This window comes from Protomyctophum bolini, assembly GCF_963924005.1.
Source record: "Protomyctophum bolini genome assembly, chromosome: 8".
NCBI lineage: Eukaryota > Metazoa > Chordata > Actinopteri > Myctophiformes > Myctophidae > Protomyctophum > Protomyctophum bolini.
Window position 1 is genome coordinate 26,356,258 of NC_137869.1, and position 12,295 is coordinate 26,368,552.

Below are 12,295 nucleotides of genomic sequence, written 5' to 3' on the forward strand. Positions count from 1 at the left end.
GAATGAGGTCATCATTGCTGATGAGTCGCTCACCTTGGAAAAGGGAGCAGAGTGACTGACAGCAGGCAAGTAGCAACAGGCGACAGACAGCCAGAGCGGTATTTACAGTCACTGCTCCGGCTATAGTCCCCTCATTCACTCCAGTCATCACTCATTGACTGCTGTGTGACAGTGGCACAGACTACAGATGGTGAACTTGGCCTCTGGCTCGAAAAGGCAGCCTTGGCTGCCCTCGTATTTGAGTTTGGGGATTTTCAAGCGCAGATTAATTTGCACCACAGCCATGACAAAAAAAAATTGCCTTTAGTGCCCGTTTTGCTTGTTAACAAATCCCTGTGATGATGGCGATGATGAATATGATGATGATGATTGTCACTTTGGTCATGTGTCACTTTGGTGAAAGGGTGTTCATGCATATCTAGGCCAAGATTGAATCCATGCCTGGGCACTTACTGTCAGTGATTGGAATGTTCCCAGCTTTACATCACTGATCAACGTGCTGATGATCACCAAGGCATAGATGTGTAGAATAGATAAATGGCAGTGGATGCACCATCATGCACAGTGGCCAACGACTGTCTGTCTGTCTGCCATCATACTGCATCTCTATCTGCAATCCGCTCCAGAATCGGTTCATTCCTGAGAGCACTGAGACACCTAGTGGCTAATGTAAGAAAGACACCCGCCTATATGAAGTCAATAGAGGGCAAAATAATTGCACAGAAATGCAGTCCTTTCCATTTTTATCCCCACACTTGCGTTATAATTAACAAAGACCCGCCTCTCTTCCATCTACTCCTCGTGATGTCTGGAAAACAGCATCAAGAAGCTTTGATCCATACAGTCTAAAGACAGAGCCTAATGCAATTATACACCCTCACAAATTATGCCAACTGCTAGTAATGTTCAAGTAGAGTGAGTGAGTGCTTTAGGCTTACGGTTATACTTATTTTCGCAGTCTAGAACTCTCCTGTGTGTGTGTGTGTGTGTGTGTGAATATTATTTGGGGGATTTGCCTAATGTATAGCTTGCATCAGCCAAACTGTATCCTGTAGACTTAATTCATTGTGTCATAAACTAAATGCGGGACAGAAGATGGTACACACGCCAGAGAGCAGCGGCCTCTGTGTTTACCCTGCGTGGCAAGGGGAAAAAGGGATTTGTTTTTAGAAGTTCCTCCACTTCTGCTCTCAGAATTGCAGTAATTTGTTTGTTGCCTGTAAATTTGTTTCATATGGCTGTGTATATTTTCTTTGTGCGCAGATGAATCCCCCTCTCTCTCCCATTCTCTTTCTCAATCTTTTTAATCTTCTCTGTCCAACAGCATTCAGGAGTCGGAGGGGAAGAAAATCCACACGGTACTGACTGGAGCTACACAGAGGGGCCAGAACTCCAGCACTATGCTCATCTGACATCTAACTGGTAAGTAGTACAGCCTTTTCATCTGACATCTAACTGGTAAGTAGTACAGCCTTTTCATCTGACATCTAACTGGTAAGTAGTACAGCCTTTTCATCTGACATCTAACTGGTAAGTAGTACAGCCTTTTCATCTGACAGCAATATTTTCTTAAAATCCCAATGTAATAATAATAAAACTTTATTTGTATAGCACCTTTCATGACATGAAATGCAGCTCAAAGTGCTTTACAGAACAATGGAGAATAAAAGAAAAGCAAGGCAACGACATTAAAAAACAAGCAGTAATGCAATACAGTGAGGACATGAATAACAAAAAGAAATTAAAGATCAATTAAAAGCAATGTTGTAGAAGTGGGTCTTGAGCTGAGCTTTAAAAATGTCTACAGAGGCTGCCTGACGAAGGTACAGTGGGAGCTTGTTCCATGCTGACGGCCCGTAGAAGCAAAAAGCTGCTTCCCCGTATTTTTTAGTTGCCATTTTTTTAGGCAAAGCGAGCAGGCCAGCAGTCTGGTCTATTCTATTCAGTCTGCTTGGCCCTGGACGACGGGGGGAGTGTAGCTGTTGTGTTGGTGTTGTGTTGCAGCCTCAGTAAAGTTGCCTGGCTACAGATGTGCTCTGTGAGAGTGTAGGGGCAAAACCACCATCATAAATTAAGTGACATTTCTAAAGCCTCTCTGGCTGAATTATTGGTTGATTTTAGACATTTGTGTTATGTAATCATTATTCTCGCCAAGCAAATCCCACAAACAAAGACAAACTACATACTAGCCAGCCAGTAATTGAGTGAATGCAGTCTTCACTGAAAGCTGGCACTGGCACTTAGTTTCAAGCAAAAGCTTCCCAGAGTGAAAACTCTGTGTACGTACATGCTTCCAACGTCTCCAAGTGGTATTACTGCTCTGTTCACTGTTTATATAAATAGAACAAGACATGTACCTAGGTATTAGACCACAGGGCTAATTACAGTTGTGTGAGACAGACTCTATTGAAGACATACAGACTGGGGACAGCTTCCTGTGTAATCATACTACCATCAAACACCGCCGCTTCCAGAGGAGAGAGGCTGACATGATGTAGTGGTGTTTACCGTTGGCTTGGCAGAATCTAAAAGGTTGTGCCTAATGGCTCTGCAAGCATAGGCCATTTAAGCTACAACCTTGAGCCAGCCAATAGCGCGCGCACACACACACACACACACACACACACAGAGACCTACTTGCATGGTACACAAGGCAAGTCTTGCTGGCGGTCAGAGGTCTAAGCAGCTCCTTCTTTCCCATTTGCGTCACTCTGATACTTTTAGAGAAAGAACAAAGGGTTCAAAGAAACAATAAACAATGGAGGAAAGACACCAGTCCATCCCTCCCTGGACAGGAATATATTGAATGATTTAACCACTTAAACCCTATACTTGGTTGCCCGGACTCTATTAGTGACTTTTCTGTTTTCGACCTTCATCTCTGCTGATTTAAAAATAGACAATCTACAAGCTCACAATGCGTTGCATTGTAGTCGGTGCCATGCTAGTCAGCTATTTTCTGTGATCTTTTCCCCCACAACTGATGCTAGGTTTATGTCTAAAACCTTGATGATGTCGGAATGAGAGGATTGGAACTCTGGCTTCAAATGTTATCTCCATGATGCACACCAGGTTCAACAAGGGTGGAGGAAGTGGCTATTTTAGTTCTCCAGTCTGCTACATTCATCCATATCGCAGGGGAAGCTCTGGAGAAACTCTTAAAATAGTATTTCAAAATGTTCAGATCTTATATTTTTAAATGCATTTCTAATACAAATCCAGCACCAGCCGTCTTAAAAGGTCTTACATTTGACTTTGGATTGATCATTAACCTGCATTATTCATGCTGAATGTTCAGAATAGGTCAGGAGAATAGATTTAACAGATTGACCTGTAACCAATTACGGCAGGGTAACTGGCTTGTGAGGGCTAATTGATTATACAATTCACCTGGCACTTCTGTCATTTTTTTTGTTTTGATATGGCTGATTATATACGGCTGGAAGGATAGACAATCTTGCCATCTAAAGACATTTGGAAGCCCTATTGTATTAAGTATTTTGCTGCTGGTAAAATGTAGAAAGTGCCCAAAAATAAGCGCCAGTTTCTTTCTCTCAGTCGATTTAGCCTGGAATAGAGAGGTGCACGGTCTGCACACTGCCAGTAAAGCTTTCTTCTTGTGAGTCCAAGCATAATCTCCTCTGTGATATGGCTTGCACTGACAACTACTTTCCCCGAATCCACTTCACATGAGATCCCCGCTTAACAGAGTGCTAAGCCCCTTCTGTGCCGTCTTCCCAACCGCGTGCTGTTGGGAGAAGACGCCATGTTGTCTGAATGTCCGTGCATATGCCAGGCATAGGCTTACTGGAACACACATGAGCGAGGTGATTTCACTGGCATCGCCTCTTGAAGAATGACCATCACATTGAATCCATGAAATAACCGAGTTGGAAGCTGCTCACAATTCACATACCAGATGAGCTGTTTTCCACCACTTGGAGGTGCTGCTGCCGTGTGTGTGTGTGTGTGTTGTGTGTGTGTGTGTGTGTGTGTGTGTGTGTGTGCGCTGATGTTTTTGTTAAGCACAAAATCTGATCTGATCAGTGGGCTGTGGACAGTCTATCCTAATGCTTGTATTTGAGAAATGCATCAGATTTAGCCCTGCGGTCTGATGTATTGCAACTCTTGCCTTAACTTTTAATTGTGTGTGTGCGTGGGTCCACAGAGGGCTGGGCGGGCTTTGCTGTAGCTGAGGATGATGAGTGGTGTCCTGCACTAGAGCTAGATGGTGCGGGAATGATGGACCTCACTAATGGCCAAACAATCATCACCAACCCCGCTGTATGCTCTGAGGTGAGAGATGCAGTCATGACATTTTACTTGCACTTCAACTTTTTTGTTCAATAAAACAATGGTATCCAGGCTTGCTGTGAACTTTTACTCTTTTATGGTTTTAGGTTGTTTTATTAATGTCCATTTTTTACCAAGTATCCATTTTACCATTGTGTTTTAGAACAGGGGTTTTCAACTGATTATGAACCAGGGACCACCACCTTGACTGAGAATTAACCTGGGGACCATTGTTGTGTTGGGAGGGGGGATACCGTCGTGGTGTGGGGGAAAGAAATTAACCTTCCATATTAAACTCATGTTGCTGTTCATTGTAACTTACTATGAGTAAGCGGACACTTGCGGTTGATTATGGGCACATTTCTTTATAATGGTGACTCAACCAGGCAATCCGGAATAGTTTCCCTTGAGATTCTAACTCACTTTTCTGTGGAAGTTCAGAGTAGACATCCCAGTAACTGATGACATCGACATAATTTGTCACCAGATCATTTACTGCATTGTTTCTCAACTTGTGGTCAATACAATAAATTCAAATACGAATCTTCACTTTCCTACATTACTAAATGCATGGTCAGGGACCACATGCAACACCTTCACGGACCACCAGTGGTCCACGGACCACCTGTTGAAAACCCATGTTTTAGAAGATGGTTTCGGACCATGGTTTAGGCATGCGGTCTAGTCTAACTTGGACTCAGGGGGGTGGATGCCTCTGCCTTGCATAGTCCCCAGTCAATAGGCATGTTGATGTAGGCTGGGATTTTATAATAAAAAAAACACCTTTTAAATACATACATAGGCGTGGATTTTACAAGGTATGCCATATCTGGTGGCCAATAAACCGAACACTAATCTCAGAATGTTTAAGCAGTTTTTAAGGACCCATTTTTAGGCCAGTGCAATTGCCTTTTTTAAACCTCACCCATTTTAATCCAATACATACATGCATACATATAGATGCATTTTTTTAGGCTTTGTAATCAAAAGTTCCACACGGCAGATACTGTATGATTTATAAAAAATGATTTATACTTGTTTTTACTATAATTGTTTTAAACTGGTAATAGCTGCATATCTACAAGCTTACACGTCGCATCCAGACACGGTCTGAGCTTGTAGATCTGCTATGTCTGCTACTTTTGTAAAAATGTGTCAATTTTGCAACATGGAAACTATTATGAAAATAATGCAAAATAATTGTGATTATCTCAAATAATTAGGCATGTAATAATTGTGACAGGACTACACACAACACACATGTAATGTTATAACTTCGTAAATCCTCTTCAATGTGTAACTCTTTCAGCCAGTATTTATGTTAGACCTGGTGGTCTTAACTTTTGTGTGTTCCTTCCTTTCCTCCAGAAGAGCAGCAGCTCAGAGTCTCTGAGTGATAAAGGATCTTCAGAGCTGAAGAAGAGTTTTGACGCCGTAGTGTTTGATGTCCAGAAGGTCACCCCAGAAGAATATGCAGTAAGTTCTGAACGAGAGAGAGAGAGAATGTTTAGCCAGAGAGATAAATAGAAAAAGAGTATAATTTGTCTCTGTCCGGTAGAAACCTCTTATCCCCATATTTTAACTTTTTTATTATAATTTCTTTCTCGCAAATGAACACTCTACTTGATCACACTACAGCGTTGCACGAAAGTAGCACATCTGCAAGCTAGAAATGTGCCGCAAAACGATGCGTTTTGAATGTGTCGATTTGCTACTTTTGAATTCGAATCCTGAAAAGCAGTTTTGGACGATATATACGCCCGTCTTTGGACAGCGTAAACACGATTCTTGTTTTGAAATGTGAACCCTCTCAGTCACCGAAAGTGAGATGTGTAACGCGTACCGGCGGGTAGGAAACGGAGGCTAGATGAAGGCATGACAGGGCAGAAAGCCTGGTTAGAGTTTAGATCAGTAATAATTGATGGCACTTGGGCAGTGCCATGGCAGACGCATATCCTCCAGCTGGCTCTGTGCTAACTTTCCATGATGGCACTCAAACAGGAGTCACATTACTGTTGAAGGACTACTCCCGGTAATAAATAAATTATATATATATATATATATATATATATAATTTATTTATTACTGGGAGTAGTGCTGACACACAGGATTTTAGCTTTAAGGACTCTAGCGAAAGTATCTTATTCTATAGTTAACGGATTCTAATCGATGGGCTGCAAACATCTCATTGATTTCAACCCCTGCTGCACCGCCTACTTTGTCCACAAGAGAGCACTGTCTCTCCACTTTGTTACCTCACCACCTGTTTGGAGACTCACTGGAGCAGTGGTTCCCAAACCTTTTAGCCCATGACCCAAAACAGAAATTAGTCTTCACAGGACCCAAACTAGTGAAAATAGCAGATCTACAAGCTCACAACTATTTTCACTACTACTTTTCTTCTAAATTATGGTTACTGAAAGTTACTGAAAACAAAAATCATTGAATTTTGGTTTAATACATGAAAACTTTAGCTTCTTTGGGGGATGTTTTTTGAAAATGTTTTGAAATAATAATAATAATAAATATAGCTGCGAGCAGCGATAAGGCGGGACCAAGGAGAGGGAGAGAGAGAGGAGGGTGGAGAGAGAGAGAAAGAGACAGAGAGAGAGAGGGAGAGGGGGGGTGGAGAGAGAGAGATAAAGAGAGAGAGAGAAAGAGAGCGAGAGGGAGAGAGAAAGAGAGAGAGAGAGGGGGTGGAGAGAGAGAGAAAGACACAGAGAGAGAGAGAGAGGGGGGGGTGGAGAGAGAGATAGAGAGAGAGAGGGAGAGAGAGAGAGGGGGGGTGGAGAGACAGATAGAGAGAGAGAGAGAGAGAGAGAGAGGGAGGGAGGGGTGGAGAGAGAGAGAGAAGACAGAATAGACTTATTACACTATTACACTTATTACACTATTACACTACTATTACACTTATTACACTATTGCACTAATACACTTATTACAGTTACTAGTATCTCTATTATTGTGATGTCATGTCCGAGAGAGAGAGAGAGAGAGAGAGAGAGAGAGAGAGAGAGAGAGACAGAGAGAGAGGGAGAGATAGATATGCACAAATAAGAATCACAGGCTGAGTAGTCGCTACCCGGATTTGAACCAGTGACCCTGTGGTCCAAAGGTGAGAGCTCTACCGACTGAGCTAAGCAGACACTGTCAGTTGACTCATTCTATACAATAACATCATGCAGTATAGGTATTAGCTGCCAACCGTATTTGGAAGACGTATTAGTTGCATGAGAGGTTTCACAAAACAGAAACTTTCATTGGCTCATAAAAACTTCATTTTTTCACTTAAAAGAAATCTGTTACGATTTTTTGTTCGTTTAAGTCCAAAGTTCAAGTGTAGACGTTTTTGTACATTTTGATCAAAGATTCTGGGAGGAGATAGATTTTAAATGGTTTTCATATAATTCAAAATGGTGGGTAATCTAAAGGTCAGAGGTCAAAAGTCAAAATACGAAAGTTGTTCGCCATGAGGAGACAAATATGTGTATCAAAGTGTCATTGCCAACGGTCAAACGGTTCATGAGATATGCACGTTCAAAGTTTGCATTTTCAGTGCTATAGCGCCACCATTTGGCCAATGGTCATGGGCTTCACATGGTCACCGTTTGGCATGGCCCTCTACCAGATTACAGAGTTTCGTAAAAAGCGACTGCACGGTTCAGTCAGAACAGCTATTTTTGGCGGAAGAAGAAAAAAAAACACAAATACAAGAAGTGACCAAAGTCACTGCGTGTCTTCTTGGTCCCTTAATAATGAAACTAATTTAGGAAACAAACCAAAAAATATGGTGACCCAGCCATAATTAACAATGTGTCCGCGACCCACCACAAATGGGTCCCGACCCAGTGTTTGGGAAACACTGTCCCCTCCACATAACAGAGATGCTCTGTCTGCTCTGCTCCCCACCTGGTGGAACAAGATACACTTTAGATGAGTCATCTATTGTAAAGGTGACCAGCAGCAGTGTAGTGCTAATTTCGTCAGCTAAATCCATGACAAAACATTTTTCGTCGACCACCCTTTTTTACGGACAGAAACTACATAAAAACTAAGCTATGACAACTAACTCGATATTGTCATTTTCGCCTAAAATGTTAAAGAGGGACTAGTCTCGTGTAGCCAGACAAGTATTCCACATTCTCCAAATACTATATAGAATCTGGAACTACACCTTTTTTTTCATTTCTGCTAAGCATAACGTTATATATGCTTAGATGATTTCTATTTATATTGGGATGAATTTGCGCTACTGTGTAAAGACGAAACGGAAGTGGAGAGGAGGCTTTCAATTCCGCTTCATCGCTTGCTGAAGTCTGGAGCTTCCGTTGCTCCAGACTGTATGACAGAAGCATTTGAAAATAGGGGGGGGGGGGGGGGGACTAGTGAGAAAGGATCCAGTAGAACTAAGGTCACATTCTCACCAGAGAGCTTTGCTGCGATTAAAACAAATCCTGCTGCGCATTTTCAGAAAGTGCGCTTCGTTTGGCAGGTGTGAAGGCTCATTCGAATCCTAATGCGCAGCAAAGAACCGCATTTTACTCCGCCCAAAAACGGGGGTTTCGCTTCGCTTCCAATCGCACTTGACTACGATTCGGTGCAGGTGTGAATGCAATCCGCAGTAAATAAAGGAAATGAAGCAAACAATGTGGCGGGTGAGGAGACGGAGAGTTGGAGAAGGCATATTTTACGCAGCGCAAAGATGTCCCGTTACTGTGGATAGACGTGGTCGAATGAGGAGACTGAAGCCCTGATCGAAATGAGGACATGTACATTAATCAATTGCTTAAGAAAACACATAAAAACACTGCAGTGTAGCCTATTATAGCCTACAGAATATTCTGTCTGTCTGTATATCAGTGTGCTCATGCAGCGCTGTGCCTCCATGCCCAAAAGAACAGTGTGTGGCGGCTGTGTGCGTAGAGAGAAAGAGAGAGAGAGGGGGTCCCAGACGGCACGACACATGCACGTTATGAGTGTAATTTTATCACCATAGATTTCACTGTGTAGGCTAGTGTATAAATGGAACACATTGATAAAGGTCCCCCCTGCTGCGTTTCCAATTGCTGCGAATGACAGTGTGAAGGCAAACCACAGCCAATTAAATATGCAAGAATCCCAATTTCCCCGCTCATACGCATTCGAGTCTACTGAAGTATTAGGTGAGAATGTGACCTCAAAGACAAGTACTTTTATGTTTGGTTGTGCTAGGGCTCTGAAAATAGCAGATAGCTATTTAAAAAAAACTTACTGGGCCATTTGGAACCCACTCAAGGACACTTGGAGACCCACTGGTGTAGCAGAGTGTTTCCCGTGAGCCAACATGCACAATAGCAGCACCCTGACTTTGACCAGAATGGAACAGAGCCTTCAGCCCTTCATTAGTATCAGTAACGCCAACAGAGCCCAATGAGAAGGCACAGTGACCTTCTCAAATTGCCACCGCTCCTCTGAATGGACACTTTGAACATTTTTATCCACATGATCCCAACCGACCTTCATCTTGTTGAACCTAATTGTCTGGGAGATCCTGTCCCACATAATGTGATGGGTTTTATGGCTATTTTGGGCACGGTGATGAATGCTGAAGAGTGAATAGTCAATGTGACCCAACCTGAACAGTGGTCCTATAACAGATGTTGTGTTTTGTCTCCCACAGGGCCAGATCACTCTCATGGATCTTCCTGTGTTCAAAGCCATTCAGCCCGAGGTGAGCAGACACAGATGCGTGTGTGCGTGTGTGCGGCATACAGTGGGTGAAATGTCCAGGAAGGGAATGCAAGTAGAGGGGTCGGGGACAGTGGGGGGGGGAATCAGAAAATGTATTCACATGCTATCCATTATAAACACAATTGTATTAGAAATAAGGTGGATGAGCATACTGTAGCAGCTGGTACGGGGACTCAGGAGTAGAGTGGCCCGTAGAGCAGCAACTTTCCCAGTTCTCCCAGAGATGGTGTCGAAATGTCCTTGAACAAGACTCTGAACACCTAATTGCCCCTGATGTGTAGGTTGGTGCCTTGCATGGTTTCCTCCGCCTTTGGTGTATGAATGTAATGCATACACCAAAGGCGGAAGAATCCATGCAAGGCACCAATGTAATGCACAATCTATGTAAAGCACTTTCGATAAAACGCATATACCATTTAACATTTACTGGTATGTACCGTTATGTTGGTGCAAGAAGCGTATCGGTGCGTTATGAGATTAAGGTGCAGAGTGATTGACATGTAATTTTTGCTGATAGTATGAGAAACCAAGTATGGTTGTCAAGTCACCTGGCAACGGTTCTATTTTTCTTTGTTTGGGGAAGCTGGGAGGTGGGCTGGTTATTATATAACTGTCTCCGCCATCATCGCCATGTACTTTCACCCCAGCTCTGCAGAAGTCATTACACTTTGTGGTTCTTCCTTTAAAGCGTTTTATTATTTTCATTTCAAGTTACGACTGAACAAACCCATTCATGAAATATATACAGTCTTTCTCTCTCTCTCACACACACACACACACACACACACACACACACACACACACACACACACACACGTGCACGTGCATGCAATCTCTCATGCATTTGTGCTTCTCACACTCACCGGCTTGTCACTGGCTCCAGTGAAAGTTCATGTACTGTCTCTTCCGGTCTGTTAAGCAGCCTCTGACAGCAGTCATGGGGAACCTGTGTTTAGGGTTGGCCACCGTGGGCTTATAAAAGCAGCGCTACGGCGACCACAGCGCGATGATGTGGTGGTGGTGATGCACAGCAACAAGCTCGCTCAGCCCCTGCCGTCTGTAAACACTGCAACACTGCCACTTATCACTTATTAGCTACCATTAAGTGTTCTTACTCTCTGGCGTGGCCTGTCCTCAGATGTTGCCCAGAACCAATTAGTTATTCAGTTTTAAACAACAATGACCCGGACCGGCGTGCCTTCCGAGTGCTTTAAATTGACGTTTACAATGCCTTATAAAATGTTTGTTGCATGAGAGTAATGGAAAAGAAAACGCCGATCAAATCACTTAATCACTTCTGTTTGGTGCTTCCATGAAACTGCCTGGGCTCCGTCCACAGCATAGAGACATGGTAGACGTCCCAGAGGGATTTATAAATGTTTACACAGGGCCGCGTTCTGTTTTTCTTTTCTTTTTTCCCCCTGTTTGACTGGCTGTAGAATCACTGTCTTGACTTGACTGTACCAAGCTGGGCTTTCTGAGCCACGCCATGATCTCACACTTCATTTGAGACCTAATGTAGCATTCTGGGAAGAACGATGGAATGGTTTAGACTTTAGAGATGGAGCGACGCGTCGTATAAGGAGATGAGAGGGCAAGGCAGAGATGTGGTTTTCGAGACGATTAAAAGATGGAAAGTGAGTGAGATGCATATACTCGGTGGTGAGGGGGGGGGGGGCGGGCGTGTGTTGCAAGACAGTGAGAAGATGACAGCAGAAGGTGTGTTGGTGGTCTTAGGGCAGTGTTTCGCAAACCTTTTTGGCTCCGGTCACCCCTGTAAATTACTTTTTCATCGATGGCACCATTGAATTGTTATTGTGTAGCACCTTACATTTATGGAATATTTCAGTAAGTGAATATGTAAATCTTTCCCCCTAAAGACACAGTATGTCAGGAGGAAAACTTCCATTCCTTATAGGACAGATTGATCATAGCGTTATTGACATTTGAACCATTGAACCTCAGCATTCCTATTCTGGGGGGAACATTCACCAAAAACAACAGATCTACAAGCTGTGTAGATTGAAAAGGAAGTAGGCTATAGTTCAAATTGGGTCAGTTATTTTTATTAAAAGACCATTTCACCACTTTTCAACCTATCTTGTCTCATAGGAGGGCTGTGGGCAGTTCAGAAACCGTCTTCCAGTGACATCATCGATGGGGAATACAAGCTAATAAAAACTGCAGGCTTTCTAGTCCTGAAAAGTTTCAATGCGAAATTGGAAGCCATCGTTCTCACGATAATGACATTTTTTTGTAAAAAAATCTTGTT

At 43.0% G+C, this 12,295-nt stretch overlaps 1 protein-coding gene across 2 annotated transcripts in view; it reads left to right on the forward strand.

Moving 5' to 3' along the window:
* ralgps2 (Ral GEF with PH domain and SH3 binding motif 2) overlaps positions 1–12,295 on the forward strand; it is a 105,894-nt gene that overhangs the window by 26,434 nt on the left and 67,165 nt on the right. For both annotated transcript variants that reach the window (XM_080771188.1, XM_080771189.1), the window contains exons 2-5: positions 1,325–1,422; positions 4,169–4,296; positions 5,662–5,769; positions 9,953–10,003. In XM_080771188.1, the coding sequence (XP_080627314.1) occupies positions 4,240–4,296; positions 5,662–5,769; positions 9,953–10,003 (216 nt within the window). In that variant the 5' untranslated portion in view covers positions 1,325–1,422; positions 4,169–4,239. The remainder of the gene's footprint in view (positions 1–1,324; positions 1,423–4,168; positions 4,297–5,661; positions 5,770–9,952; positions 10,004–12,295) is intronic.